Here is a 26,391-nt window from a genome sequence, read left to right as displayed (position 1 = left end):
TAATGATCCGAAGGGGTACATGCACCCCAATGTTTATAGCAGCAATGTCCACAATACCCAATCTATGGAAAGAACCTAGATGTCCATCAACAGATGAATGGATAAGAAGATTTGATATATAGACATATATATATACATATAGATATAGATATATAGACATATATATGTCAATATCTCTCTCTCTCTATCTCTAAATATATATATATATATATATATATATATATATATATGGGATACTATGCAGCCATCAAAAAACAGAAATCTTGCTGTTTGCAATGACATGGATGGAACTAAAGGGTATCATGCTAAGCAAAATAAGACAATCAGAGAAAGACAATTATCATATGATCTCTCTGATATAAAGAATTTGAGAGGCAGCGTAGGGGGTCATGGGAGGTAGGGAGGGAAAAAATGAAACGAAATGGGACCAGGAGGGAGACAAACCATGAGAGACTCTTAATCTCATGAAACAAACTGAGGGTTGCTGGGAGGTTGGGGGTAGGGATAGGGTGGCTGGGTTATGGACAATGGGGAGGGTATGTGCTATGGTGAGTGCTATGAATTGTGTAAGCCTGATGATTCACAACTGCACCTCTGGGGCAAATAATACATTATATGTTAATATTTTAAATTTAAAAATAAATAAATAAATAAATGGAACATATTTTACAATGTAGCAGATCAGAATGTCATTGCACAGATTCTAATGGTATGAATAACCACAATATTCAATTGCCCAAAGGCAATGGGTGACTCTAAACACACACCCAGTTCTACAAGCCAGAGACAATCTCTGTCATGACTGCAAGCTCCCACCTATGCACACTCAAACTAAAACCAGAGAGGCTTACATCGTCTGGAAAAATGGAGAATCACCTCTTCTCTTCAGGCCACCATGGCTCCTGCTGCATCCACAAAGCCCAAGACTTTCTAGACTCTTCAACATTCAGAAATTGCTGGCTTGGAGGCCACACATAGAAGATGTGATTTCTTGCTAAACAAGGATTTCCTTGTGTTGAGCTTGCCTCACAAGATGCTTCCAGCAGCCATACCTCTAAGGTTTTGCCATTAGTGTGGGCACTGCCTGAAAGCTGAGTTTAAGTTCCAGCCCTCAACTAATGCCCCACTGCACCAAATACACACAACACCACCCCCTTCTGTGACATGGGGTAAATACTCTGCGGTCATGTAACCCTCAAAGCCATGCCCCTTCACATATTGTGAGCAAACCCTGAAGAAACACCATCTCTTAAAGGCCTTGGGCACTTTTACAAGGGAAGAGCAATGAGGTCCCCTAACTTCTGAGCTGGAGCTGAAAAAAAAAAAAATCTGGGTATTTAAGGCATACTAAATTCTTTAGTTAAAAAAGTTCTTTTTCCCTTGATTAAAAGTTTTCTTGATTAAAAAAGACAAAAAGGAAAATGCAGAAAACAAAATTTAAAATACTATTTTTTAAAGTTACCCAGCCACACTCATATTTAGCTTACATATAACCTTTACTTCAAGGAAATGGTTCTGTGGTTTAAAAAAAGTTTGAGAACACTCGCGCTGTCTCTTATCCTCCTTGGAAAGATGGGAGATAGACAAAGTCCCAGGAAGGCATAGAAACTGATTGAAGGTACCAGAGTCAGGACAGAGCCTGGACTGAGACCAGATCTCTTTGACAGCGAGGCCAGCAAGAATCCTTACATACGCCACTCTGTAATGAGCTTCTGCTCAGACACCTCCCTGGAGGGAAAACCTCTAGGCTCCTGTGACAGTGTTTCTGTGACAAGTATTCAAAAGATCTTCCTTGTTGAGCTGAAGTCTACTCATGGGCACAACTGGATTGGGGTAGGGAGCACCTTAAACATGCCAATTTCTTCAAATCTCCTTTGTCTGGGGAAATATCCCCCTACTCCCAGCTTTGAGGAAACAATTCTTCTCTTGCTTAACAATCTCTGTCATGAAAATTAAGAAGTGAAACAAAATAAAATAGTTCAGTAGTGACCTCAAGGAAATGGTTCTCTCCTCCCCCCAAGATCTGCTGCCACGATACCTCCTTCCCCACAGACTCACTGGAAGAGTCAGGTCACAGTGTGACCGAGAGAGAAACGCAAAGCCAGCTTCTGGTGGGGATAGACCTGAAGGAAGGCCACATCTTCTTCATTTGTTTCAGGAACATGTTATGGGATGGCTCTGCCTTCCAGTACCACACTTCATGGACTTAGAGAACTGTCAGGATTTGTTACCTATCTGTATCCCACATGACACTGCTTTGACCATGAAAGATGTGCAGCTCTAAGTTCCTTTTTTTCATAGGCTTATTGCTAGATAATGTTTCTCATCCCCAGCGAGTGAGCCTCGCGTAGGACAAGGAAAGCCACATCTAAACACACAAGAGTCAAACTGGTATTTGATAAAGACAAAAAGGTGAAAGTAGATGGAAAAGAAGAGACATTACTTTAGGGGAAACAGCAATAAGAGTAACAACAACAACAACAACAAAAGAATAACAATGGGGGGAAGTGTTTGACTATTAAAAAAATAATAATAACAACAAGCTTCCCACCAGAAACAACAAAATTCAGAAGACAGTCAAATGACATTCTCATTTTTTTAAAAGATATGTTTATTTATTTTAGAGAGAAGAGAGTACACAAGAAAGGGGAGGAGCAGAGGGAGAGAGAGAATCTTCAAGCAGACTCCCTGATGAGCACAAAGCCCCATGCAGTGCTCAATCCCAGGACCCAGAGATCATGACCTGAGCCCTTAACTGACTGAGCATGCCAAGTGCCCCTTAAATGACATTTTTAAACAGTTGAAAGAAAAAAAGGAATAGGCAACCTATTTCTGGTTTTCAGCTTAGAATTCTCCATCCAGTGAAAATATCGTTTTAAAGGAAGGCAAAATGAAGACATTTTCAGAAAAACCAAGATAAGAAAATTGTAGCCATCAGAACTACATTGTAGAAAATACTAAATGCAGTTCTTTAGGCTAAAGAGAAATGATCCCTGTCGAAAGCAGGAAGGGAAAAAGAGAAATAAATGTATAAAATGTGACTTAATATAAAAGATTTTATATGTAAATTTTGTTCAAAGATTACTGATTATTTAGGGCAAAAAATGCTTTAGGAATAATGGTATACAGTAAAATGTATGACAAAAATAATTCAAAAGGTCGGGGGGAAGTTATATGGAAAGACATCATGACAAGTTTCCTATGGGAAGTGGTATAACATTAATTCAAAGTACACTGTGATATGTGAAGAATCATACTGCAATCCTAGAGTAAATGCTAAGATAATATATACAGGTATAAATAAAAGCCAATAAAGAGACAAAACGGGTGCCTGGGGGGCTCAGTCACTAAGTGTCTTCCTTCAGCTCAGGTCATGATGCCAGGATCCCGGGATCAAATCCTGTGTCCAGCTCCCTGCTCAGCAAGAAGCCTGTTTCCCCCTCTCCCACTCCCCCTGCTTGTGTTCCCTGTCTCACTGTATCTCTGTCAAGTATATAAATGAAAATTTTTTTTAAAAGACAAAATGGAACACAACAAAATAGGGCAGGAAAAGAAGGACAAAGGAACAAAGAAGAAATCACACAAATACAAATCAAATCCCAATAAGACATTCTTCAATCAATCCTATCACCAGCTCCATTAAATGTAAACAGATTAAACTCTAATTAAAGGGCAGAGATTATTAGTCTAGATAAGAAATGCAAGACTGAATTTTGTGCTGTTTACAAGAGAGACATCTTAAATTTAAAGACATAGATAAGATGTAAGTAAAATTATAATGTAAAGTAAGTATACCCTGCAACACCAATCCAAAAAAAAGACCTGCCCATGGAGAATTCTGTTTAAATTTAAAAACAGTCTTTTTGTGCCAATGTCTACCTCACCCTCCTCAACCTGCTCTGATGAACTGCACCAGACTGCCAACTCAGTGGAGGCTCCGTCTCCCTGCTTGAGCTCCAATACCAGCTACTAGCCCAGCCCCTGATATGAACATCCACCTCACACCACTTGGGTGTCCGCTTCCTGAACTGGGCTGCCCTTCTCACCTCACATTTATTCTGCCATCCTAAATTGGGCTGCCCAGTGCAGGGCATCCAAGCCCATGTGGGATAAGGAGAGTGTCCGCATAGGAGGCCTGCTGTAGGCACCTTCCTCACCTCACACAGGTTTGCGTCGCCACCCTCCAGTTCACTGTGACTCCCCACCCTGCCAGAGTCGATATTGGCTTCATTGCTTCTTAAGACAGTGGGGATCAAGATGTTCAGAAGGGGCAATATTTTCACATGACTCCCATCTTTATCTATTGCAGGGAGACTATCAGAATAACTTGTTTAGGAAATGGTACAGGGATATGAGAAATATAGTTCCCCAGACAGTGGTGTGAAGATATTGTTCTAGCTCCCTGGCCTCCATTCCCACTTCACATGGTATCTGTAGCTCATTAATGAGAGTAACTTTTGAGAGACAGTTAAACCTCTTCCATTCTCAACATGTTTGGTCATAACAGCAAATCTCACCCTATCCACAGGCTATGACTTCAGTTTAAACCAGTCACTGGTTTCAAGTCCTCTGACCAACTCTACCTACAGCTAAAGCAGTATGGCAGATTGTCCTCTGCTGTGGTTGCCACTATATGTCTCCCATCCCACAGGCTCTTCCCACATGACTGAAACACTTCTCCCACTCAGAAGTGGGGTCAAGGCCCCTTCCTTTTTAACCTGGATGGAGGTTTTTGATTGCTCCAAGCAGTGGAATATAATAGAATGCAATGCCATATGACTTCAAAGACTAGGTAATGAAAAGAACACAGCTTCTGTCTGGCTTGATTTGGGGGAGACGCTCACTCTGGGGAAGCCAACCATCATGTTATGAGGAAGATTAAACAATCCCATTCAGGGACTGCATGAGAGGACCTCACAGAGAGGAAATGATGGGCCCAGAAAACGAGCACCAACCACTGCTCATGGGTGAGTGAGACTTCAGGTGATTCCAGTCTCCAGGCTTCAAGTCTTCCCTGACACCAAGAGGAGCAGAGGAGAGCTATCCACAACTTGCAGATTCGTGGGAAAGATAAATGGTCGTGATGGTGGTGGTGGTGGTATCATTGCTGTTGTTTTAAACCACTCAATTCTTCAGTAAGTGAAGCAAGCCCTCTTCAACATTACTCCCACACCATTCATTCAATCCATCCCTCTAACTGTGGCCCTCACCATCCTTATCAGATCGCTGGTGATTTTGACTCCTCCACCAGAAGCAAAGGATCTCACCTCCAATACCCCCGAGTCTCAAGAAAAGGCAGTTCAATGAAGGAGGATTCTGATAGTCTACAGAGAGCCCAGGAATAGAAAATGTTCTTGGGTGTATCATCAAGAGGCTCAGATTACTGCAACTCAGGGTCCTACTACTCACGGATGCGACATCTTTAACCACCCCACCCATAGTCTGTGGTTCCTATTCTCTGCTGATGTGGTCAAAAGCTGCCAGCACTGATGTGGTGACTGATAAATTATTTCACTCAGGCCTGGACTTGATCAGACAGTGATAGGAGGCACTCAGACAGAGCCTTATGTGATAAAGACTCCAACACCAGAGAGGAACACAGTGGTTAGAGGACTAGGAGGAAGTACTGCAGCTCCAACCTGGGCAGCCTTCCTGGGAAAATGCAGCTGCTTCTACTCCTTGTGGCCTTTCTTCTGGCTCCCAAGGTTGAGGCAGGTGAGTGACTGTCTGCCCCCCGCCCCCCTCAACAGAGGCCCAGCCTCATCCAACTGTGGCACAGCCCTGCTCAGATGCTCCACTCAGGCACATCCTGGTCCTGCTGATTTTTGATCCCACATCAGATCTGCCAACCTCCCTCCAAGATGGGCAAATCTGAAGCAGGGTAAACACTCAGCATGAATGACAGGGCAGAACTCTATTCCCCGGAGGGCGGGGGCAGGGAGACTGTAGGTTCTACCCTTGTCATCTGGAAATTGGGTTCTTATACAAAGGCATCTAGAAGAGTTGGAAGGTAGGAATGAGAAATAATTAATCCCCCAGGAACAGGTATTTTGGAGAAAGGGGCTGGCTTCTGTAATCAAAGCTAGGCCCACTAACTTTCTTTTTTGTTTTGTTTTGTTTTTTGAGAGAGAGCATGTTGATGGGAGCGAGGGGCAGAGGAGAGAGAAACTTAATCAGACTCCACACTGAGCGCAGGGCCCCATTTGGGCCTTGATGTCACCACCCTGAGATCATGACCTGAGTTGAAACCAAGGGTCCAAACCAAGAGTCCTTTGCTTAAGTAGGCCCACTAACTTTCTAACTCAATGTCTTAAAATCTATCTTCAATCTCCACCCACTTCTCCAAGTTTTGTCATTCTTATGCTGCCCAAGGAAGGAGCCAAGGACCCAGCTGGTCTCAGAGATGGTGGCATCCTGGTCCCCTTAATACTTAGGTTTGGTAATTTTTCAGCCACAGTGGGTACAATGGCTTTGGCAGGCCCCATATTTACTGGTACTTGGAACCACAACCGGCACTCCCTCAAAGGCTGATTGGGAGTCATTCTTTCATGCAGCTAAGACACTTCCTGGCCAGCTAATACGTGTCAGGCTCTCATGAAGATCAAACACAACTCAAAACATAAACATGAGCATTTTGAGTTCATGTTCCAAACATTACAAATAAGGAGCAGCTCAGTAAAGTCTGGGAAACAAAAGGGGATAGTGGACCCAGATATCAGGGAAAGGATTTTCTGGGATATATGGGGACTTCACTGTTTCTTCCAAATGCAAATTCCATCTGCCACCATATGTGTCCACTGCAGGAATTAAGAAACAAGAACTGCTCTTCTCTTTGTTAGAGGGAGAATCTGAGTCTTGTGGGTCATTTGGTAAGCCAGGAATGCTGCCTGATGAACCCTTCTCGGTTGCTGTTGCCTACTACAGACCCTACTCTCTGCAACCCCAACTCCTTCCCACCTGTTTTAGTTCATACCCATCTCTCCTTCTCCAGCCTTTGGCTCCATGAGCACAGCAGGCAGGGTAAACGATTTCTTTCAGGGAAAATAATCGGAGCCATGAAGCCAAACCTCATTCTCGTCCCTTCATGGCATTTCTCCAGATCCAGAATCCAAATAAAACCTGTGGGGGGTTCCTGGGACATGAGGACTTTGTGCTAACAGCAGCTCACTGTAAGGGGAGGTAAGAAGCAGCGCCTGGAAGCCCACCCTTTTGTTAACTCCATATAAGGATCCCTCTTCCAAGAACTGCCACCCAGCCTAGGCTGTCAAGAAGCAGGGGGTTCACAAATGCTCAGCCCTGGGGCCCCATCCCCTAGAATTCCTCTCCATCCCCGTCTTGCCCTGCCCTGAGCTGTCCCATTTCATCCATGGCCTTTGGGCTATACCTCCTGTGATCCTCCCCACCTCCCACTCACTCTCTGTACAGGGTCATCAGGGTCATCCTGGGGTCCCACAACATCAAGGAGCAGGAGAGAACCCAGCAGGTCATTCCAGTGAGAAAAGCCATCCACCACTCAGACTATAATCCTAAATATGTCTTCAACGACATCATGTTACTGCAGGTAGGGCCCTTGATCCACTGTTTCTTGCACTCTTTATTCCTGGGGATTTTGCATCCCCTGTGATGTCATTCCTGTCCCTCATTCCCAGTATGACATTTTCACTTGTCCTGGGGCTATGAGGAGGGCTGCCCCATGACTGTCCCTGGAGTCTTTGTGAGCCATTGGTAGATTAGAATTCCTTTCCTCTGCATTCAGCTGGAAAAGGCCCACCTGACTGCCCATGTTAGCCCCCTCAGGCTGCCCAAGAGGAGTGCACAGGTGTGGCCAGGGATGGTGTCCAGTGTGGCTGGCTGGGGATGCCTCAGCATGAACAGCACCTCTGGGGCCTGGAAACTGCATGAGGTAGAGCTTGAAGTCCAGAGGAACAAGCAATGCATCTCATGCTATAAAAACTCTACAACGGCACAACCCAAATGTGTGTGGGGAACCCAAAAAAGAAGAAGTCTTCTTTTAAGGTGAGATCCCCAGCACTATCCATGCCCAGCCCTGGGACAGCCAAGTTTTGAGGAGAAGGCACAGTGATAATTAGCTTTATTTCTATGTCCTCAGCATTTCTATCCAATCCAGTCTCTGGTCCTATCTCCCTGGGGGGTAGGGGGGGTGAGAGATAGTCCCACAGCTACTTATGGGCAGAGGCCTTCTGAGGGAGAAAAGGGAGGGGAGTATCAGGGCCAGGCTGGAGCCCAAGGACCAAGGGAGGCCACAAGGCCTCCCCTGGCCCTGATCTCACCCACAGTCCCCTAACAGAAACCACCTACCTCCGGGGGGGCAAGGAGGACAGGACCGAGAGAAAGTCCAACTCAGTCCTTTCTCCCTCTCCCTACAGGGAGACTCCGGGGGCCCCCTCGTGTGTAACGTGGCCAGGGCATTGTCTCCTTTAGAAAAACAGATGGGGAACCTCCACGTGTCCACACCAGGATCTCAAGCTTTTTGCACGGGATAGAAAGAACAGTGAGATGCTTCAGCCTGCAGGGACCAGACTGAGATACACCCAGGATCAATCTGTCTATCTTCTCTGGGGCAGAGGCCAGAATTGCACTGGGAAAGGGGGTGGAGAGGAGGTTGCCAAGGCTTCATAAACTTCCATCTCCCCCCTCAAATTAAATCCTCTTCTTTTATTCACCATAACATTTTTTAGTTACCTACTGCGTGTCCAGCCACCATCTGTTCACATTTCTCTAGAACAAAAAGTCATGTTGCTTTGGTACACAGCTCCTTCCAAATACACCTCCCAGCACCACTTCCCCCTGCCAGGCTGAATGTAAGCTCCATCAGGAAAAAGGAGACACTGCCCCAAGAAAAATGACCCTGTCCTAGAGGATGCTCTTATCTCATCCATATTGCCTTCCTACCTTATCCCACACCTACACCCCCACCCCATCCTACCCCAATATGGCAACATAAAGGAATCTACATCTGGAAGGACCACCTAAGAAGCTCTGGGATAGGGGCCACTTCATCCTAATAGAAATGGGTGGGAAGATTCTGGAAAGCTGTAATTCACCCCATGCAGCACTCCCTCCCCCAATCAGAGTGGCCGCTTGGGAGCTTGGAAGAGTTTCGGGAGGGCCTTGCAGTACTCCCAGGCCTAGCCCAAGTGCCAGTCACAGCCTTGCCATGGTCCCAGAGTCCAGCACAGCATCTGGTATCCTTACGCCCATCTTCCCACAGTCCTAAACGACAGTGAAAGTACTCTTCCATCTTGGTCTGACCCAGCCTCTTCCCACCCCATGCTCTTTCTCTGTGTGTGTGTGTGTGTGTGTGTGTGTGTGTGTGTGAATGTGTGTGTTCATTACAATAAAAAGTTGTGTTTAAAAGGTATCTTATGGTTTCAAAGGTGTCCTATAGCCTACAGTTAATTGAGTAATTTTTTTCTTCCATTTTTCAACCTCTAAGTCTCTTCCAAAAGAATGTATTCAGAAAAAATAATCTCATTTTTAAAACATCCACCTCAGAAAAGGCAGGCTGAAAAGAAAAAGTGGTTGGCTGAATGCCTGCCATTGATGAGTGTGTTTTGACTGTGGGAAAATGTACACTTACCACAGATTCTTAGTCTGCTCCAAACGACCATTGGTATCTCAAGCTCTCTGGTATACCCAGACCTAGCTAGCTCAGTAATTATTCCTGATTTCCTCAGAAATGGAAAAAGGGCCAAGAGATGAGAAATGGAAACATGCTTGAGTCAGTCACTGAGGGGCTTCTGAGGTACCAGCCCTCCTGCTGGCAGGAGCCACAGCCTTCACTTTCTTGTTCTTTCTTCTTGCTGTCACCTTATGACTCAGCTGTGGCAGTGCAAGTGTGATAGCTGCCCCATTCTCACCTAACCCAAGACAGAGAACTTCAACAAACCACCTTAAATGATGACACCCAGCCGTAGAGACACAGAGGTTGAAGAGGCTTAAATCAGTGAGCCACCCTTCTAACACTCCCCTAAGGGTTCTGTATCTGGAAGGAAGAAAGATCATCAGCTCTGAGGTGGGCAGACCTTCAGGGAAGATGCAGCCTCTCCTGCTTTTGTTGGCCCTTCTTCTGCCCCTTGGGACTGGGACAGGTGAGTGACCATACCCTATCCAGAAACCTGAACCCATCCCACAAAACCCCCTGTACTCTTGACCCTTCTGCCCAGCACAGTCAGGGATTGTCCTCAACTTGAGTCTAGAACCTTTCTGAACCCCAGCTCCTACCCCGAACTCAGACCTACAGGTCCGATGCTAGACAGACGCTCAACAAAGAAGGCCGGCAGAAAGGGTGCTCACTAAAAGGGTTAGTAGGGGTTAGCCTCCTTCTTAACACTTGGAAAGTGAGTTGTTTAGAGAAAGGCATTTGGCAGAAGATATGAAGCTACAAAAGACAGGCAATTAAAAGCCCTGAATCTAAGCCAGGAAAGGTAAGCTCACACAAACCGGCTACAGTAGTGGGAGGTGTCACTGGACCCAGCTTAAAGAACCAGTTAAATTTCCCAGTGTTCTCCACCCTCTCACTCCTGCCTGGGAGAAGGGCCCGGGTACAGTCGATCTCAGCCGCAGCTAGATGACTATACCCAAAGCTCTACCCCAGGCCTGTGGAGCCCACTGTCAGCACCACTTCCTCCTGCCTGTGCAGGGCCCTCAGCTGCTTCACTGTCTTTGGCTGTGCCCTCCCTGACTCCTGTGGCCTCGCATTCCAACAGCACTAACCTCAGCCAAACGGTCACTGATAGCCATTCCCTTGTGCAACCTAAAAATGTCTACTGAGACCATGTGCTAGCCCCTAGGACATAAGGATTTTAGAAAATACAACTCCACAAACTCATAGGTAGTTTATTAGAAAATGACACCCTGGGATGTTAGCAGAGGCTCAGAAAGACCCAGGAGATTCACTGAGAAGCAAGGTATCAGGGGAGTCCTGTCCATGATCTTTTGGGACTCCATCATTTTGAAGATAGATTTTTTTTTTTAAGATTTTATTTATTTATTTGACAGAGAGACAGAGAGAAAGCATGAGAGGAGAGAAGGTCAGAGGGAGAAAAAGGCTCCCTGCTGAGCAGGGAGCCCGGGGTAGGACTCGATCCTGGGACTCCAGGATCATGACCTGAGCCAAAGGCAGTCGCTTAACCCACTGAGCCAGCCAGGCGCCCCTTGAAGATAGATCTTATCTCCTCCGTACATGTGTCTGAAGTGGAATGTGGAGAACAAGTAATGATCCCTTCTCAGGGGTGTTCTGAGGCTCGAGGTTCAAGAAAGAACATCCTGTTACATGAACCTGGGAGGACTGCCCATCCTGGGGTCCACAAGGGTGCTGTAGACCCCACCCTCGATCACTACCTTCCTAAACCTTCCCTCCTGACCACAGCCACCCCCAGACACCGCATCTTCCAGCCTTTTCTTTCAGAGGAGATCATCGGGGGCCATGAGGTTAAGCCCCACTCCCGGCCCTACATGGCATTTCTTCAGTTTCTGGATAACGGCAAGAAGAGGAGGTGTGGCAGTGTCCTCGTGCACAAGTACTTTGTTCTAACGGCTGCTCACTGCCGGGGAAGGTGAGGGGCAGCAGCCAGCCTACACATCTTGAGATCCCAACAGGGACTCCTGTCCTATCCCCAGTGGTTGCAGCCCAGGGAAGCACCCGGGGCTCCTGGTAACTCAAGCCCATGAGAGCTCATCAGAGGAGCCAGCTGAAAGCATGGCTGGGGTGATGAAAGCCTGAGAAGTAGGACAGGTAAGCTTTGGGGTCAGAGGGTCCAAGGCGAGAGTAAGTGGCACAGCTGAGAAGAGAGGGACCACACCAGGCAAAAAAAAAAGCAGCCGTGGAGGATGGAAATATCCACTAGAGCCAAAATGCAAACTCAGTGTAATTTCATGATATTGCCTGAAGGCTAAAGAAACCTCGAAGAAGCCCTACCTTCAGTGTCGTTGAAAAAACGTGGATCCAGGACCCATTTGTCACCCCAATTTCCCCCTTGGCTTCAGCCCTGCCTTGCCCTGGCTGCCACCTGCCCTTCACAGCCCCTGGTCTGTATCCTACGACTCCATACCCCCACACCCCACTCTGCTGTCTGTGCAGCTCCATGAGGGTCATTCTGGGGGCCCACAACATCGAGAAAAAGGAGAGGACCCAGCAGGTCATCCCCGTGAAAACAGCCATCCCCCACCCAGACTATAAGAACTTCTCCAATGACATCATGTTACTGAAAGTAAGGAAACCTCCCTGCTGCCCTTGCTCCCCTGGGTCCACTGGTTCCTCCTCTCCCTGGGACCTGTCCCCTCCCTCCTTCTATCCTGGCCACCTGACCAGTCCCTGTGGCTCAGGGCAGAGAGAAGACAGTGCAGCCTCATCAGGGCGTCCAGACCCCAAGGCCATTTTCTAAGCTGGACTGTCTTGCCTCTTCCCATCAGCTGGAGAGAAAGGCCAAGCAGACTGCAGCCGTGAAGCCCCTCCGCCTGCCCAAGAGCAAGAACCCGGTGAGGCCTGGACAGGTGTGCAGTGTGGCCGGCTGGGGGCGGGTCTCGATGACCACCCTAGCAACCACTCTGCAGGAGGTGTCACTGGAAGTGCAGAAGGATGCGACATGTGCATCCCTCTTCCCTCGCTATTACAGCGGGGCCACCCAGATTTGTGTAGGAGACCCGGAGGAGATGAAGACCGCCTTCAAGGTCAGGCTTCCAGCATCTACCCAGACAGGCCCCAGGAGAGAGAAATTTAGGGCAGACTGGGGTGTGGGAGTGGCCCTATCTTCCTGACTCAGCCTGAGAGCCCGGGCAGCAGGATCCACAAATCCAGTCTTCGGTGTCCCCCCTAAGTGGGTCAGGGTGGAGGGGAGGAAGGACTCATCATCCAATAGAATTACCTCCCCCAACACACACACACACACACATTCAAGGTTCCCTTAGGACTAGAGAGAAAAGTTTGGCCCTGGAAAGAACAGTCAGTACCAGGCTAGAGCCCAAGGACTGAGAGAGGGGACAAGGCCTGCCCTGGGCCCAATATCCCATGCAGCCCCTAACACAGACCCCCCATCCCCAGGGCAGCGAAGAGGGCAGGACCACTGGGAAGCCAGCTCAGTCCTTCCTCTCTCTGCCCACAGGGGGACTCCGGGGACCCCCTCGTGTGTAACAACATGGTCCAGGGGATTTTCTCCTATGGAAAACAGAACGGGACCCCTCCAGGGATCTTCATGAAGGTCTCCCACTTCCTGTCCTGGATAAAGAGAACAATGAAGCGCCTCTAACAGCAAGCATGAGATTGACTCCCCTCTGTGCTCAGCCATCTTTTCTGGGTCAGAGGCAAGAATCCCTTGGGACTGGGGGAGAGGGGGAGGAGGGATGGCAGGCCCATAATAAATGGATCTCTAGAGCGAATACGACTGAGGTCTTACTTATTCACTGAACCACTTTGGGTATGAAGCAACACTGCCCAGGCTGTCTTCGGTTGCCAACTCCAGGCTTTGCTGCCTCCTTTCTCCCCCCACCCCCACCCTCCCTAACCCCTATGCTGCCTAGTTTCTCATCAATTCCCAGTAAGACCTCTTTGGTGCTAAGGTCTCTGCAAAGGTTCAGCCTAAACTCTATTATAGAAAAGTTTCTCTCCCCGAAAAGTATCCTCTCTGGGCCTTAGAAGTTTCTTAAATTCTCTAAGCCAACCACCATCACCAACCCAACAATTTGGTCAGTAGAAAGAGAGTAACTCCAAGCAGCCAGGGGACCATGCCATGGGCACCCCATTTCCTGTTTCAAGGGGCTCTCTCTCTCTCTCTCTCTGCGGGGGAGGGGAGTGGGGGACAGGGAAGCAGGTTTCTCCTACAGCAAGGACTGTGTGCAGCTCCCCCAGCCTCACCCAGGTTCCCTTCCATGCTTTGCCCAGCACTGAATTTAGACAACCTTCCTCCCTGGTTGCCCATCCCACACAGCCTCTGTTTTCCATCCTGACACCTGAGTTGCCAGCCCACCGATGCCCATCAGAGGGACCCACCTTCCAAAGGGTAGGACTGGCTGAGTCCCTCCCTCCAAACCAGCATCCCATCCCCCAGGGGCTTAGCCTCTCTGGCCAGTGGAGTCACTCTGCAACCTCAGCCCCTTTCAGCCTGGCCTGGTCTCAGAACTCCAGCTCCCCCTGCTGGCAACCTGGGTTATGGCAGCTTTGTGAGCCAGAGCACTCCAGGCTGCAGACCATCAGTAGATCAAAAGTTGATCTCTCTGTTTGTGACAGGCACTTGACGGGCTCTGTGCCTGCCATGGGGAAACATAGTGAGAAATGTCTCCTAAATTCCCCTTCCACCTCCTTCCACCAAGCAGTTCAGGTTTGTCACAAATGGATCTGTATTTAGAATTCGTGAGATGGACTATATGTTGGCTAACTGAACATAATAGAAAGGAAGGGAAGGGGAGGGGAGAAAAAGGAAGGGAAGAAGAGGGAATGGAAGGGAAGGGAAGGAAAAGAAGGGAACAGAAGTATCCATGAGAAAGCCTGTCTTGAAAATAACTGAAATCCCTGAATTTTATCTGTAATGCACATTACACTTTCACATGCATGACTTTGGTTCCAGAAGGGCAGTCTTAAATGGGAAGAAGTTTCTAATCTAGGCATGGTAGAGGCCACATCCTGAGGTGAGGAAGGGAGGGATAGCCTTATTTTTATTTCCCATGTAGAAGATATGAAGTGCAGTCCACAAACCCATGAAATGCCACATTTCAGGTGCAACATAGTTAACTATTACCAGATAAACTTATTTGAGGGTCCTGAATCCCTTTTTTTTTTTTTAATAGTTATGAGTGGGGCAGTGGTGGGGCTGGGAGGACGGGGAAAGAGAGAGACGGAGAGAATCTCAAGCAGACTCCCTGTGGAGCTCAGAGCCTGACCCTGGGATCATGACCTGAGCCAAAATCAAAAGCCGGATGCTTAAATGACTGAGGCCCCCAGGCACCTGGAGTCCTATATCCTTCAAATGACACCAGTAGTGAGTCGGACATCACAGAACACAGTAAATTCACAATAGCTGGACAACCGGTCAAACACTGACTCAAGTGGGACCACCATCAAAAAGGGAAAGAATTTCACTGAAAAGGATAACAAATAAATCACATGGATGTGAAAAAGCAAAATCCAGTCCCTTGAAAAATAAGGTGAAAAGCACATAAAAGCCAATTTTTCTCACATGACTGTGTGTCCATCCATCTGCCAAGTCTTCCCTGGAGCTCAGAGCACCAACAGCAGCACAGGGTAGATTAAGACTGAATGCACGTGTGGAGGTGAGCAATCGAAGAGTTGGGGGAGCATGAGCCAAGGGACAACTTTGGGCCCAACAGTAAAAACAGCACCCTTAAGAGAATCCAGCACACCAAAGAATTGTAGAGACCTCCAAAAGGCACCTTGAAGAGCTCCATGGAGCTCCAGGGTATGTGCCTGAGCCAGTGACAGAGTGGCCAAGGACATCCACACCAGAGGCAGAGGTGTGTAGCCTTGAAGGACAGAGCCTGATGGGTCAGTGTTTGCCTCACACCTGATACATGCACTTGATGGAGTATAATACACACTAGGAAGAAAAACTACCACCTTACAATGACCGTAGGAGCGTCATGAAGACTGGGTTGCTGTGAAGATTTCCTCAAAATGATTTCCAAGTCAGTTCACACCTGTTTCTGTCTCTTGATTTTGTGAGTTTTATTTCCAGAACTTCATTCTATATAAGGTTTAAGAGTGTGTGTGTGTGTGTGTGTGTGTGTGTGTGTGTGTGCACGCGCGCAGGGAAGTTATTCAAAAGGTGTTCATTCATCACACCATTCTTTAACAATAAACCTCCGACTGGAATCGGTTTGAATGGCCAAAATAGGAAAATTGTGACGGATGCCTGGGTGGTTCAGTGGCTAAGCGTCAGCTTAAGGTTCAGCTCAGATCGTGATCCCAGGGTCCTGGAATCAAGTCCCACGGCAGGCTCGAGTCCCACTGCTGAGCAGGGAGCCCGCTTCTCTTTGTCTGTTGCTCCCCCTGCTCACACTCACTCTGCCTCTCCCTCTCCTCTCTGACAAATAAATAAATAAAATCTTTAAAAAAACGAGGGAGGGGCAGCTGTGTGGTTCAGTGGGTTAAGCCTCTTCCTTCAACTCAGTTCATGGTCTCAGGGTTCTGGGATCGAGCCCACAACGGGCTCTCTGCTTGGCAGGGAGCCTGCTTTCCCCCCGCCTCTGCCTGCTTCTCTGCCTACTTGTGATTTCTCTCTCTCTCTCTCTGTCAAATAAATAAATCTTTAAAAAAATTTAAAAATATAAAAAGAAAAAAATTTAAATAAAATAAAAAACGAGGGAAATGGTAAAGTGTGGCACATTTACATGAATATGCTATGCAACTGTTGACATTTACATTATCCACTGCTCTAGAAAACTAGGCTAAGGAGATGAAAGAAAGCAAACTAAGCTTAGAACATTAATAGGAAAGTTATAAAAAAAAATAATATTTGGAAAAAAGTAAAAGCTCACTAGTGCAAATCAAAAGAATAATTTTTTGCTTCTATGAGAAAAATTCACAACAACTGAGATTCTGTATGGACATGGAGAAGATGGCATTTTCACACCTTATACACAAAGTTTCTGGAAAAAAACAAAAAGAACAAAGGAGTCGTTGACCTACCTATCAACTGCATGGAGAAAACTAGGCAAGGTCAATCCTTATAGATTTATTACAAGTCAAATCTTAGAAACAACACCAGTGTACAGGACTAATGTGGGTATTTGTCATTTTTTTAATTATTTTTATTAACATATAATGTAATACTTGCCCCAGGGGTATAGGTCTATGAATCATCAGGCTTGCACATTTCACAGCACTCACCATAGCCCATACCCTCCCAGGGATTCGTTTTTTAAAAATTATGTACTATTGTACACTATGGAAACTTGAAAGTTATGAAATAGAATTATATTTTGCCCCATGGAAGAATGTTCCCAGGTATACCTAAATCAGAAGCACATGAGAGCAGTATATGCTATTCTCAAAAAAAAAAAAAAAAAATCAAATTTTTGCTTATACATATATTTTCCTTTTAGGCTTTAATCGTTCTTCCTATATATCCATTTTCCTAATTTTTCTGCAACTTTATATATTATTTAAATAACTTAGGGGCGCCTGGGTGGCTCAGTGGGTTAAGCCTCTGCCTTCAGCTCAGGTCATGATCCCAGGGTCCTGGGATCTGGCCCCGCGTCAGAGCTTCTGTTTGGCGGGAGGCCTGCTTCCTCCTCTGTCTCTGCCTGCCTCTCTGCCTACTTGTAATCTGTGCCAAATAAATAAATAAAATCTTTAAAAAAAATAACTTAAAAACCTGTTTATTAAATACAAATGAGATTTTAAAACAATATTCATTAACAGATATTTAATTAATTCATTAACAGATATTCACTAACAGAGGGAGATGTCTGTGTTGGATTAAAAACTACAGGATTCAAAACTAAATATATTATAATCATACCTCCATAAATATTGAAAAAATACAGGTGGAACTACATCTGTTAACAGTGGTCAACAGGGGGGAGGGGGGTGGGGGGGCTGGGTGAGCCTGGTGGTGGGTATTATGGAGGGCACGTATTGCATGGAGTACTGGTGTGGTCCATTAATAATGAATTCTGGAACACTGAAAAGAAATTTTAAAAATAAATAAAAATCTTTAAAAAACAGTGGTCATTTGAGTGGTAGGATTAAAGCTGACTTTTTTTCCTTCCTATTTTGTAATGTATCCAGTTATTACATTTTATAATTAATAAAACAATTTTGGGGTACCTGGGTGGCTCAGTCGATTAAGTAAGTCATGATCCCGGTGCCCCAGAATGGAGCCCCATGTTGGGCTCCCTGCTCAGCGGGGTGTCTACTTCTCCCTCTGACCCTCCCTTCTCTCATGCTCTCTCTCTCTTTCACACACTCTCTCTCTCAAATGTCAGGAAAAGGTAGGCTTAAGCAAGTTGGTACATGTGTTAGTTAAGATAACCTTAACTGTTCCACCAAATAAAATAGCAGTTCAGTGACTAACAAACAACAGAAACCTATTTCTTGCTCACAAATAGTCCAAAATGGATGTTCCTGGTGAGTAGTGCCTCCTATTACTCTCAAGTGTCCCAGATGGGACAATAAATTACATGTGTGCCCAAGATTGAGGAGTCCACACTCGGGCTCCTAAAGATGGCTTCCAAGCTCCCTGCATTTATCTGCGTCAAATCTAGGTAGGGGAAGAACCTGAATGGTCAGACATGGGAGCACGTGATAGGCCACGTCTGGAAAGTACCCACAACATCTCCACTCATATCCCGTTTGCTACAACAATCACATAGTCACACCTACCATCAAGTAAGTCTGCACAACGGTGTGCACCCAGGTCCTCCGGAAGAAAAGGAAATTCTTTTGCTAAACCACTAGCCTGCCTCCACCACAATTCTTACAGTGTTTGCTGTTTGTACAGATCACGGGCCCAAAATTTTGTTCTGCCTATAAAACTAAAGCAAGGCCATTATAGAAAAAAAAAATGGCTAATATAAAAGGGAAAATAAGGGGCACCTGTGTGGCTCAGAGGGTTAAGCCTCTGCCTTCGGCTCAGGTCATGGCCTCAGGGTCCTGGGATCGGCCCCCGCATCGGGCTCTCTGCTCAGCAGGGAGCCTGCTTCTTCCTCTCTCTCTGCCTGCCTCTCTGCCTACTTGTGATCTCTGTCTGTGTCAAATGGATAAATGAAATCTTTAAGAAAATTAAAAAATTTAAAAATAAAAGGGAAAATAAGAGTCATAAAATGATTGCTATGGCTCTTGCTCCTTTTTAACAGAATCAGTATCAAACTGTATACACCATTTCACGTTCTACTTTTTCCACTTAATATCAGATGGTGCAAAGTGCTCCGTGCCACCAAGCAGTCTTTAAAACATGATGCTATTTAATGTCTGAATAGCATCTCACCCGTGAATATATCAGAATCGGCATTACTGATCTCCTGTTGTTAAAGAGTTGGAGGGTCCAAGCATTGGGGGAAGAGAGTCTCAGGGACATGTCCACCTAGAATTTCCTTTGTCACTTTTCTTTCCTGCTGGAGCACGGACAGGCCAATTCTTGGCAAGAAAGGTTCTCACTCCCAGCAGACATGAGCACGTGGGAAGACAACAATGCAGACATCACTTCCCCTCACACTGGCACTCCACAAAGCAATCACAAGTTCATCAGCAGAAACTTCCCAAGGAGCTTCCACTGTGTCCTTCCCGACGAGATACTAAGGGGGCCCTGAGAACTTCCAGAATGCCTCAGTAGTACAATGGTCTCCGACAATGCCAAGAGCAACCAGATTGGTTTCTGACCAGAGTGGCATCAAAGGGATGGAGAGGGAAGTGGCCTGGTCTCAGCAGGCAACGGCTGGCCCAGAGGTTTTGCATTTGGGTGGAATACGGGGCCTGGGAGGAGGTAGGAAACATCCTACTTTAATGTCCCAACATCCCAGAGGAGAAGACTATTGTAACTGACGGAAATGTAATAAAACAGTCAAAAGTAGATGTAACCAGCTAGGAATATTGTGAAATGTATCGCAGTCTTCCTTGTTCCAATATCACAATTTTTATTAAAATAGAAAATAAAAACATTAAAAACATATGTGCCCCTGTTTGTTCTCCCACATTCCATTCCCATCTCCCACAGAGACTGTCCAAATGCTCTCTCTAATCCCCAGCCCTGGCAAACAGACTTTTAAAAAATTTTTATTGCAAAATAGACACACATGAAAAGTACTCAAAACTTAAACAACAAAGCCAAATTTCAGAAACCCCACATGTGTCTCTTAATGCCCTCTCTGCCCTCCAACCCCAGAATTAACTTACCACTGTGACTTTTTTTTTTTTTAAGTTTTATTTATTTTTGAGAGAGAAAGCCTATACAGGTGCTGCAGGGAGAGACAGAGAGAGGGAGAGAAAAATTTTAGCAGACTCTGTACTGAGCCCCTCCATCTCTCCCTCCCCCCCACTCCTACTTACACTGTCTCTCAAATAAATAAAATCTTTAAAAAAAAAGTTAAGACTAATGGTTTTAAAACAAAGTGTTGAAAAAGTTAAGTAACAATAAATTAAAATTACCCCAATGCTAAGGCACTAATAAAACCGTTATATTATTTTCTCTTTTTTCTACATATTACCTTTCAGACGCATAAAGAAATTTCATGAGGTTGCCATCATTAAACATGTATCAGAGAAGGGATTAAGTTCTTTGCAGCTGTGAAAATCATGCATCTCTCTATACAAGGAGAGGGGCCTTCATTTCCATAAGATTTTCAAATGGGGCTCTCATAGCCGTAAAAGTTTAAGAATTGTATTACTTTTTAATTCTGACATTTTTGAAAAAATTATACCATATTACAATGTTTTTTCTGTGCACCCACAGAGTCTTCTAAGTATTTCTGAGGGTGTCTGTGTTACTCTAGAGTGATCTGTGATGTCTTAATCTCCACGTGGTGTGCATGTCCTTTATGTATTATAGGTGGTTCTTTATGGATTATAGACAGCCCAGCAAGCGTGCATTTCCTTCTCAGAAGCCCCTGGGGCAGAGAATGGGGATTGGACTCATATCATGGATAAAAAGGATCTTAGCTGCTTTTCTTTTAGCCACGGTCTTTTCTGTGCGCAGGGAACCTTCTGGGACACAAAAGCCCTCATCTTGAGTAGCAAGCAGGAAAATAGGGCCGCCTGGGTGGCTCAGTCGTTAAGCGCCTACCTTCGGATCCAGTCATGATCCCAAGACAGGTCATGATCCTAGGGTCCCGGGATCGAACCCCATATCCGGCTCCCCGCTCAGCGGGAAGCCTGCTTCTCCCTCTCCCACTCCCCCTACTTGTGTTCCCTCTCACTGTGTCTCTCTCTGTCAAATAAATAAATAAAATCTTTTAAATTTAAAAAAAAAAAGAAGCAGGAAAATAGAAATCTTCAACTGTGTCATAATTTTCACTGAGTGTTTGTTGGGGGCTCAATTGTCCTGTGAAAGTAATTATCAGCAGCAGAATCTTGTTCTTCCCTTTTTCCTTCCCTGGCAATGCCCTGCACCCACTCAGAAGAGCTGCTCAATCTGCCTTCACAACTTCTAGAAAGAACTGGGAGCAGCTAAGGTATCAGCAGGGGGCCAGAGGGTCAAGACAAGCAGGCTTCTTCCTCCCTCTTTTGCCTCCTCCGACGTATTCTTGGTGTCCTCTCAACACATCCCACCCTCACCGCACACCTTTCTTTCATTCACCCATGTCCATCCCTCACTAAGGTATAAATTAAATAAGCAATCTAGGAAACGTGCCTTTATTTAGAGGAACTCTGAAGATCCAAAGGACTGAGGCTCTACCCTGGAGAGGTTGGAAATGGGGGAGACGGGCAGCTACCAGCTTTCACGCATTGTTGGGGTATTATCGAATTTGGTGGGTTTAGGGTTCTGAGACCGGGCACCCCAAGCCCCTTCCCAATTGCCCCAGGTTCCCACTTAGGCTGCCAGCACCGACTCAGCTATGGCGTTGGCTCAGACTACTCTCTTCCCCCCGGATCACTGGCAGTTGGTGGGCAAGCCTCCTGGGCAGCCTCGGGTGATGAAACCTATCATGCCAGCAGAAGCATGGAACTGTTCTCGAGCCCTCCTCCCGCCCCCCAGACTTCCTTCCTCTCTTGGGGGCTACAAGTCAGGCAGGAGGGAGCACCCGCAGCACCTGCCTGGGGCAGCCTTCCCAAGAAGATGCCACTGCTCCTGCTCCTGATGGCCTTTCTCCTACCCCCTGGGACTGGGGCAGGTGAGTGACTGTCCCCTTTCCTAGGACCCTGGAGCCAGACCACCTAGACACCTCCTCACTCTGTATCGTCGGGCAAGTTATTTGAATTCACAGATGCCCAGATTCCTCATTTATAAATTAGGAATGATACCAATGCATACCTCCTAGAGTTCTACAAGACTTAAGTTAGTATACTTTCTAAAACTCTTGGGGGGTGCCTGGGTGGCTCAGTGGGTTAAAGCCTCTACAGGTTATGATCTCATGGTCCTGGGATCGAGCCCCACATCCGGCTCTCTGCTCAGTGGGGAAACTGCTTCCCCCTCTCTCTCTCTGCCTGCCTCTGTGCCTACTTGCAATATCTGTCTGCCAAATAAATAAGTAAAATATTTTTTTTTAAGTTTTTTAAAATGTATAAATAAATAAAACCCTTGGAATTGCCCCAGCACATAGTACATGTGAGATCAACGTGCTCTCTAAATTCATCCTGCTGCCCACCACTCCGAGCCTAACCAATAGCGCAGGAACTACCATCAGCTCTTGTCTAGATACTGGAAAAACAGACCCATGCTGGTCTTGAGCGGGCCCTGAGCAGGCCTCGGAAGGACCTGAAACTCTCCCCGAGGAAATATGTCTCAGGGAACTTCAGAAGAGAGTGGTGCTGCTCTCTGGGGAGCTGGGAGGGCACTAAGGTCTGGGACGGGAAGCCAGCCGTGCTTCCTGCAGAATGCAAGAGGCTTCTCCAAAGTGTGGTGCCCTGGAGACCCAGCTCTCACCCCCAGCTCCTCCTTCCCCTGCATCATCTCTCCCCTTTCCCATCAGCCAGCCTTTCTGCAGCCACCACCCTGGTGCCCACAGTATGGGTTCCGCAAGTGCAGAGGTAAGTGCCAAATGCTTCCTTCCAGGGGAGATCATCGGAGGCCGAGAGGCCAGGCCTCATTCCCACCCCTACATGGCATATCTCCAAATCGATGGGCTCAAAGTTTGCGGGGGTTTCCTGGTGAGAAATGACTTCGTGCTGACAGCAGCTCACTGCTGGGGAAGGTGAGCAGCTGGGGGCAGGGGTGGGGGGTGGGGGGGCACACAGCCAGGACTGTGGACCCATGGGAGCCACAGGCCAGCCGTGGGAAAGCAGGGCTCCAGCCATGAAGGAGTGAAAAAGAGCCCAGTGGGACTTTGGGGGCGGAGAACAGGCCGGGGCGAATGCAGAGAAAAGGAGGACATGATCAAAAAGACCAGGAGGAGATAAAGGCACATGCTGGGGTTCAAAATAGTTACTTCGGCTATTTCTCAACTTATTCCAGGGGAAGCAAAATGCAGTCACTGGGTGCTCCCACCACCCCAAGCTCAGGGCTGAGGAGAAGCACAGAGGGCTGGGGCCCTGAAAACTGCGCCCCCGCCCCCATCCCCGTCCACTCAACTCCCTCAGCTGCAGTTTTACCACCTTGGGGGGTCCACCTGCCCTGCAGAGCCTGGGGTCCAGAGCTCCTGAGGCTCACACTTACCTCTAGGCTACCTCTCCTTTGCAGAACTATCACTGTCACCCTGGGGGCCCACAACATCCAGAGACAGGAACGGACCCAGCAGCGCACCGGGACTCTCAGAGCCATCCGCCACCCTAACTATGATCCCCAGACCAACAGGAATGACATCATGCTACTGCAGGTACCGCCCACCCCACCCTCTGGTTCTCCTGCCCAGCCAGTCGGCACCCAGTGCTGGGAGCTTCGCCATCCTGGGATTCTGGGGAGGAAGCAGGGGCCGAGTCCCAGGATGGGGATAGACTGTGGGCCTAGGAGCACAAACAGTCCCTGAGCGGCTGCCCTCCTCCCCGCAGCTGGCAAGGAGAATGAGACGGACGTCTGCTGTGCGGACAGTGACTCTGCCTCGTGCGAGGGCCAGGGTGAGACCCGGGGCCAGGTGCACTGTGGCAGGCTGGGGCCTGCTGGGCCTGAACAGGGGAACAAACAGACTTCACGAGGTGCAGCTAACCGTGCAGAGCGATTCAAGGTGCTCCAATCGCTTCACTTTCTACGACAGCCAAACACAAATTTGTGTGGGCAACCCAATGCAGAGGAAGTCCGCCTTCTTGGTAAGGCCATGGGCATCTGCCAACACTGCCTGTCACCGGGGTCTGGGCAGGCTGGGCAGTAGGAACAAGCTACAGCCCCACTAACCCCACACCCCCTGCCCCGTCTGGTGGGGTCAGAGCAGAGTGAGGCAGGGGCTTCTCCCATCAATCAGGTGGGGGCGGGGGTGGCGACGGGAGGAGCACCGGGTACACAACATATGTATGTGCAGGGTTTTCCTGCAGAAGGGGAAGGTACGTTGACATGGGCTGAGTGAGAAGCCCATGTTGACATGGGCTGAGTGAGAATGAGAAGGTATGTTGACATGGGCTTCAGCCAGGCCTGAAGCCCAGCCATGGAATGATCCAGAAGGCTAACTTCCATTCCTCCACTGCCCTCCCTCTGAGAGCCAGGGGGAGCAGCAGGGAGGCCCTGCTTAGGGTCTCTTTCTCTCTGTGTCCACAGGGGGACTCCGGAGGCCCCCTGGTGTGTAACGGTGTGGCCCAGGGCATTGTCTCCTATGGAGATAGGAGAGGGTCTCCTCCAGCTGTCTTCACCAGGATTGCAAGCTTCATGCCCTGGGTTAACAGAACAATGAGACGCTTCAAACAGCAGTGCCAGACCAGCCCCTCAGACCAGCCCCCCACGCTTTGAGTGACTCTGCCCTGGGGTGGCTCCAGGGAGGGTGTCAGAGCCTTAATAAATGTCCATGTCTAGAGTGGAAAGAACGGATTTCTCTTGTGTTCATTGAATGTCCTTCGGAGCACAAAAAAACACGTGCCAGAACAGAGTCTAAGCTTCTCCAGGAAAATGAGGTTCTTCCCCAGGACCAATTAACCCCTCCCACAACATCATGGGGACCCAAGGAGCTTCTTCCCTTCTCCAAGCCATCCAGGCCCCCATTTCTCCTCCCCCCACCGCCTTGGAGAAGGATGGAAAGACATCTCTCTGCCCTGGGCAAAGCTCTCTACCCTCCACCCTAAAAGAGAGTCCCCTACTAGATATTAAAATAAACTCTGAAATCGTATCCTGGTGCTATGTACAGGACAGGCAGACCGAAGGGACAAAATTGAAGTTGCATACAAAGCTCAATTTAATATTTGATAAAGGTGGCAAATCGCTGGGAAACAATGAACTTTTAATAGATGGTATTAAAACAACCAGATTGTTACGGGGGGGGGGGTGCGGTTAGAGATAAAATTAGACCTATTCCTCACACTAAAAGCCAAAACAAACCTCAAATACATAAGATACCTACATTCAAAACACTGGGTGCCTTGGTGGTTCAGTTGGTGGTTAAATGGCTGCCTTCAGCTTGGGTCATGATCTCAAAGTGTTAGGATAGAGCCCCAGGCCCTGAACCCCTGCGTTCCTGCTCAGCGGGGAATCTGCTTCTCCCTCTCCCTCTGGCCATCCCCCTGTTCCATCTCTCTCTCTCCCTCTCAAATAAATAAAATCTTTTTATAAATAAATAAATAAATAAATGCAAAAAAATGAAACTATACACGTAAAAAAATTAAGATTTGCTTGCTTAAAAATAGCTACCAAACACTCACATTCATGGCATCACTATTTACAATGGCCAAGAGATGCAGGCAAGCCAAGCGCTTACCCATAGCCAGTGTTCTTCTCTTAAACCCTAAAGCCACACCAACCCCCACCAGAGTACAGACCGCTGCTCTCATTTTCTTACTTTTGATTAGACTCTAAAGTTATACAAAACTCCACACAAAATGTTGACTAAAATGACTTGTACCCTAAAAATTAGCCCATGACTATTATATCAATATTATATTCAAATAAAAGATTATACTAAAGTCACAAAATTTAAACCATACTTTAAACACCTTCTTAAGATAACTGTACAGAATCATCTGGGAGGGTTTTTTACATCCATCGAAATGCTAATTACTTCTTACAGTGTGATGTATACCATCTGAAACTTTTGCAGTTTCCATAATCTTAAATGGAATAGTCATTGAACACATATTTTACCAAGTCTAACTGGCTATATATAAAAACACTTCGGTAAATGTAATCATTATTGTATGGCTATTTTTTTATCAGAAAGTCATTTGCCTATGATATTCCGTGTAAGCCGTGTATCAACAAACTTTTAATCAATGTTACGTCTTTGACAATACTTAGGCACTCCCTACACTTGCTACCATCTACCCATAGGAATTACCTATTATTTGCCTGCTCTGGGGATAATAGTCTTATTATTAAGTGTTTGAGTTGGCAAATAGGAAGAATACTTGGTGGTGGAGAAGGGGGAGGGGAGAGCGATGGAAGAGTCCATTCAGCCCTTCCTCTCTGTCACATTTACTTAGAGTCCCACAGCACCACTCTGGACTCAGTGCCAAGGAAACATCAGGGCAGACCCAACTCACTCCAGGTCTTTTTCACCAGTCAGCACTTCCAAGGGAGCCCTTCACTTTGCCTCCAGCTGCCCTGCTGGGAAGCTTTCTACAGAACTCACAGTGTTCACCTCCAGAAGACAATTCCCAATGAGCCAATGACGGAGCTCAGCCCCCACCCCCCC

At 47.0% G+C, this 26,391-nt stretch overlaps 2 protein-coding genes across 4 annotated transcripts; both read left to right on the top strand.

Annotated features, from left to right (window-relative positions):
* Window positions 1-5,555: 5,555 nt before the first annotated feature.
* On the top strand, window positions 5,556-13,398 carry LOC116591214 (granzyme H-like). 3 transcript variants are annotated; one of them, XM_032343977.1, is made up of 6 exons: window positions 5,556-5,715; window positions 9,844-10,112; window positions 11,432-11,579; window positions 12,104-12,233; window positions 12,436-12,501; window positions 13,125-13,398. In XM_032343977.1, the coding sequence occupies exons 2-6, from the start codon at window positions 10,058-10,060 to the stop codon at window positions 13,266-13,268; spliced, it is 543 nt and encodes a 180-aa protein (XP_032199868.1). In that variant the 5' UTR covers window positions 5,556-5,715; window positions 9,844-10,057; the 3' UTR covers window positions 13,269-13,398. The 3 variants fall into 3 exon arrangements, with proteins under 3 accessions (XP_032199868.1, XP_032199867.1, XP_032199866.1); XM_032343976.1 differs by having other exon boundaries at window positions 5,557-5,715; window positions 12,436-12,516; XM_032343975.1 differs by having other exon boundaries at window positions 5,561-5,715; window positions 12,436-12,693.
* An 8,283-nt stretch (window positions 13,399-21,681) lies between these two features.
* On the top strand, window positions 21,682-24,574 carry LOC116591213 (cathepsin G-like). Its single transcript, XM_032343974.1, has 5 exons — window positions 21,682-21,801; window positions 22,683-22,821; window positions 23,307-23,442; window positions 23,615-23,869; window positions 24,312-24,574. The coding sequence occupies exons 1-5, from the start codon at window positions 21,747-21,749 to the stop codon at window positions 24,498-24,500; spliced, it is 774 nt and encodes a 257-aa protein (XP_032199865.1). The 5' UTR covers window positions 21,682-21,746; the 3' UTR covers window positions 24,501-24,574.
* The last annotated feature ends 1,817 nt before the right edge of the window (window positions 24,575-26,391 follow it).

Source organism: Mustela erminea, chromosome 5, assembly GCF_009829155.1.
Source record: "Mustela erminea isolate mMusErm1 chromosome 5, mMusErm1.Pri, whole genome shotgun sequence".
Lineage (NCBI taxonomy): Eukaryota > Metazoa > Chordata > Mammalia > Carnivora > Mustelidae > Mustela > Mustela erminea.
The sequence above is the reverse complement of the archived record's forward strand: the minus strand, read 5'-3'. Positions and strand labels throughout refer to the sequence as shown.

Coding starts and splice junctions, on each gene's coding strand:
- LOC116591214 (XM_032343975.1), top strand. CDS start 10,058: ATGCAGCCTCTCCTGCTTTTGTTGGCCCTTCTTCTGCCCCTTGGGACT. Junction 10,113..11,431: donor GCCCCTTGGGACTGGGACAG/GTGAGTGACCAT, acceptor CTTTTCTTTCAG/AGGAGATCATCGGGGGCCAT. Junction 12,234..12,435: donor ATGACATCATGTTACTGAAA/GTAAGGAAACCT, acceptor TCTTCCCATCAG/CTGGAGAGAAAGGCCAAGCA.
- LOC116591213 (XM_032343974.1), top strand. CDS start 21,747: ATGCCACTGCTCCTGCTCCTGATGGCCTTTCTCCTACCCCCTGGGACT. Junction 23,443..23,614: donor ATGACATCATGCTACTGCAG/GTACCGCCCACC, acceptor TCCTCCCCGCAG/CTGGCAAGGAGAATGAGACG. Junction 23,870..24,311: donor AGAGGAAGTCCGCCTTCTTG/GTAAGGCCATGG, acceptor CTGTGTCCACAG/GGGGACTCCGGAGGCCCCCT.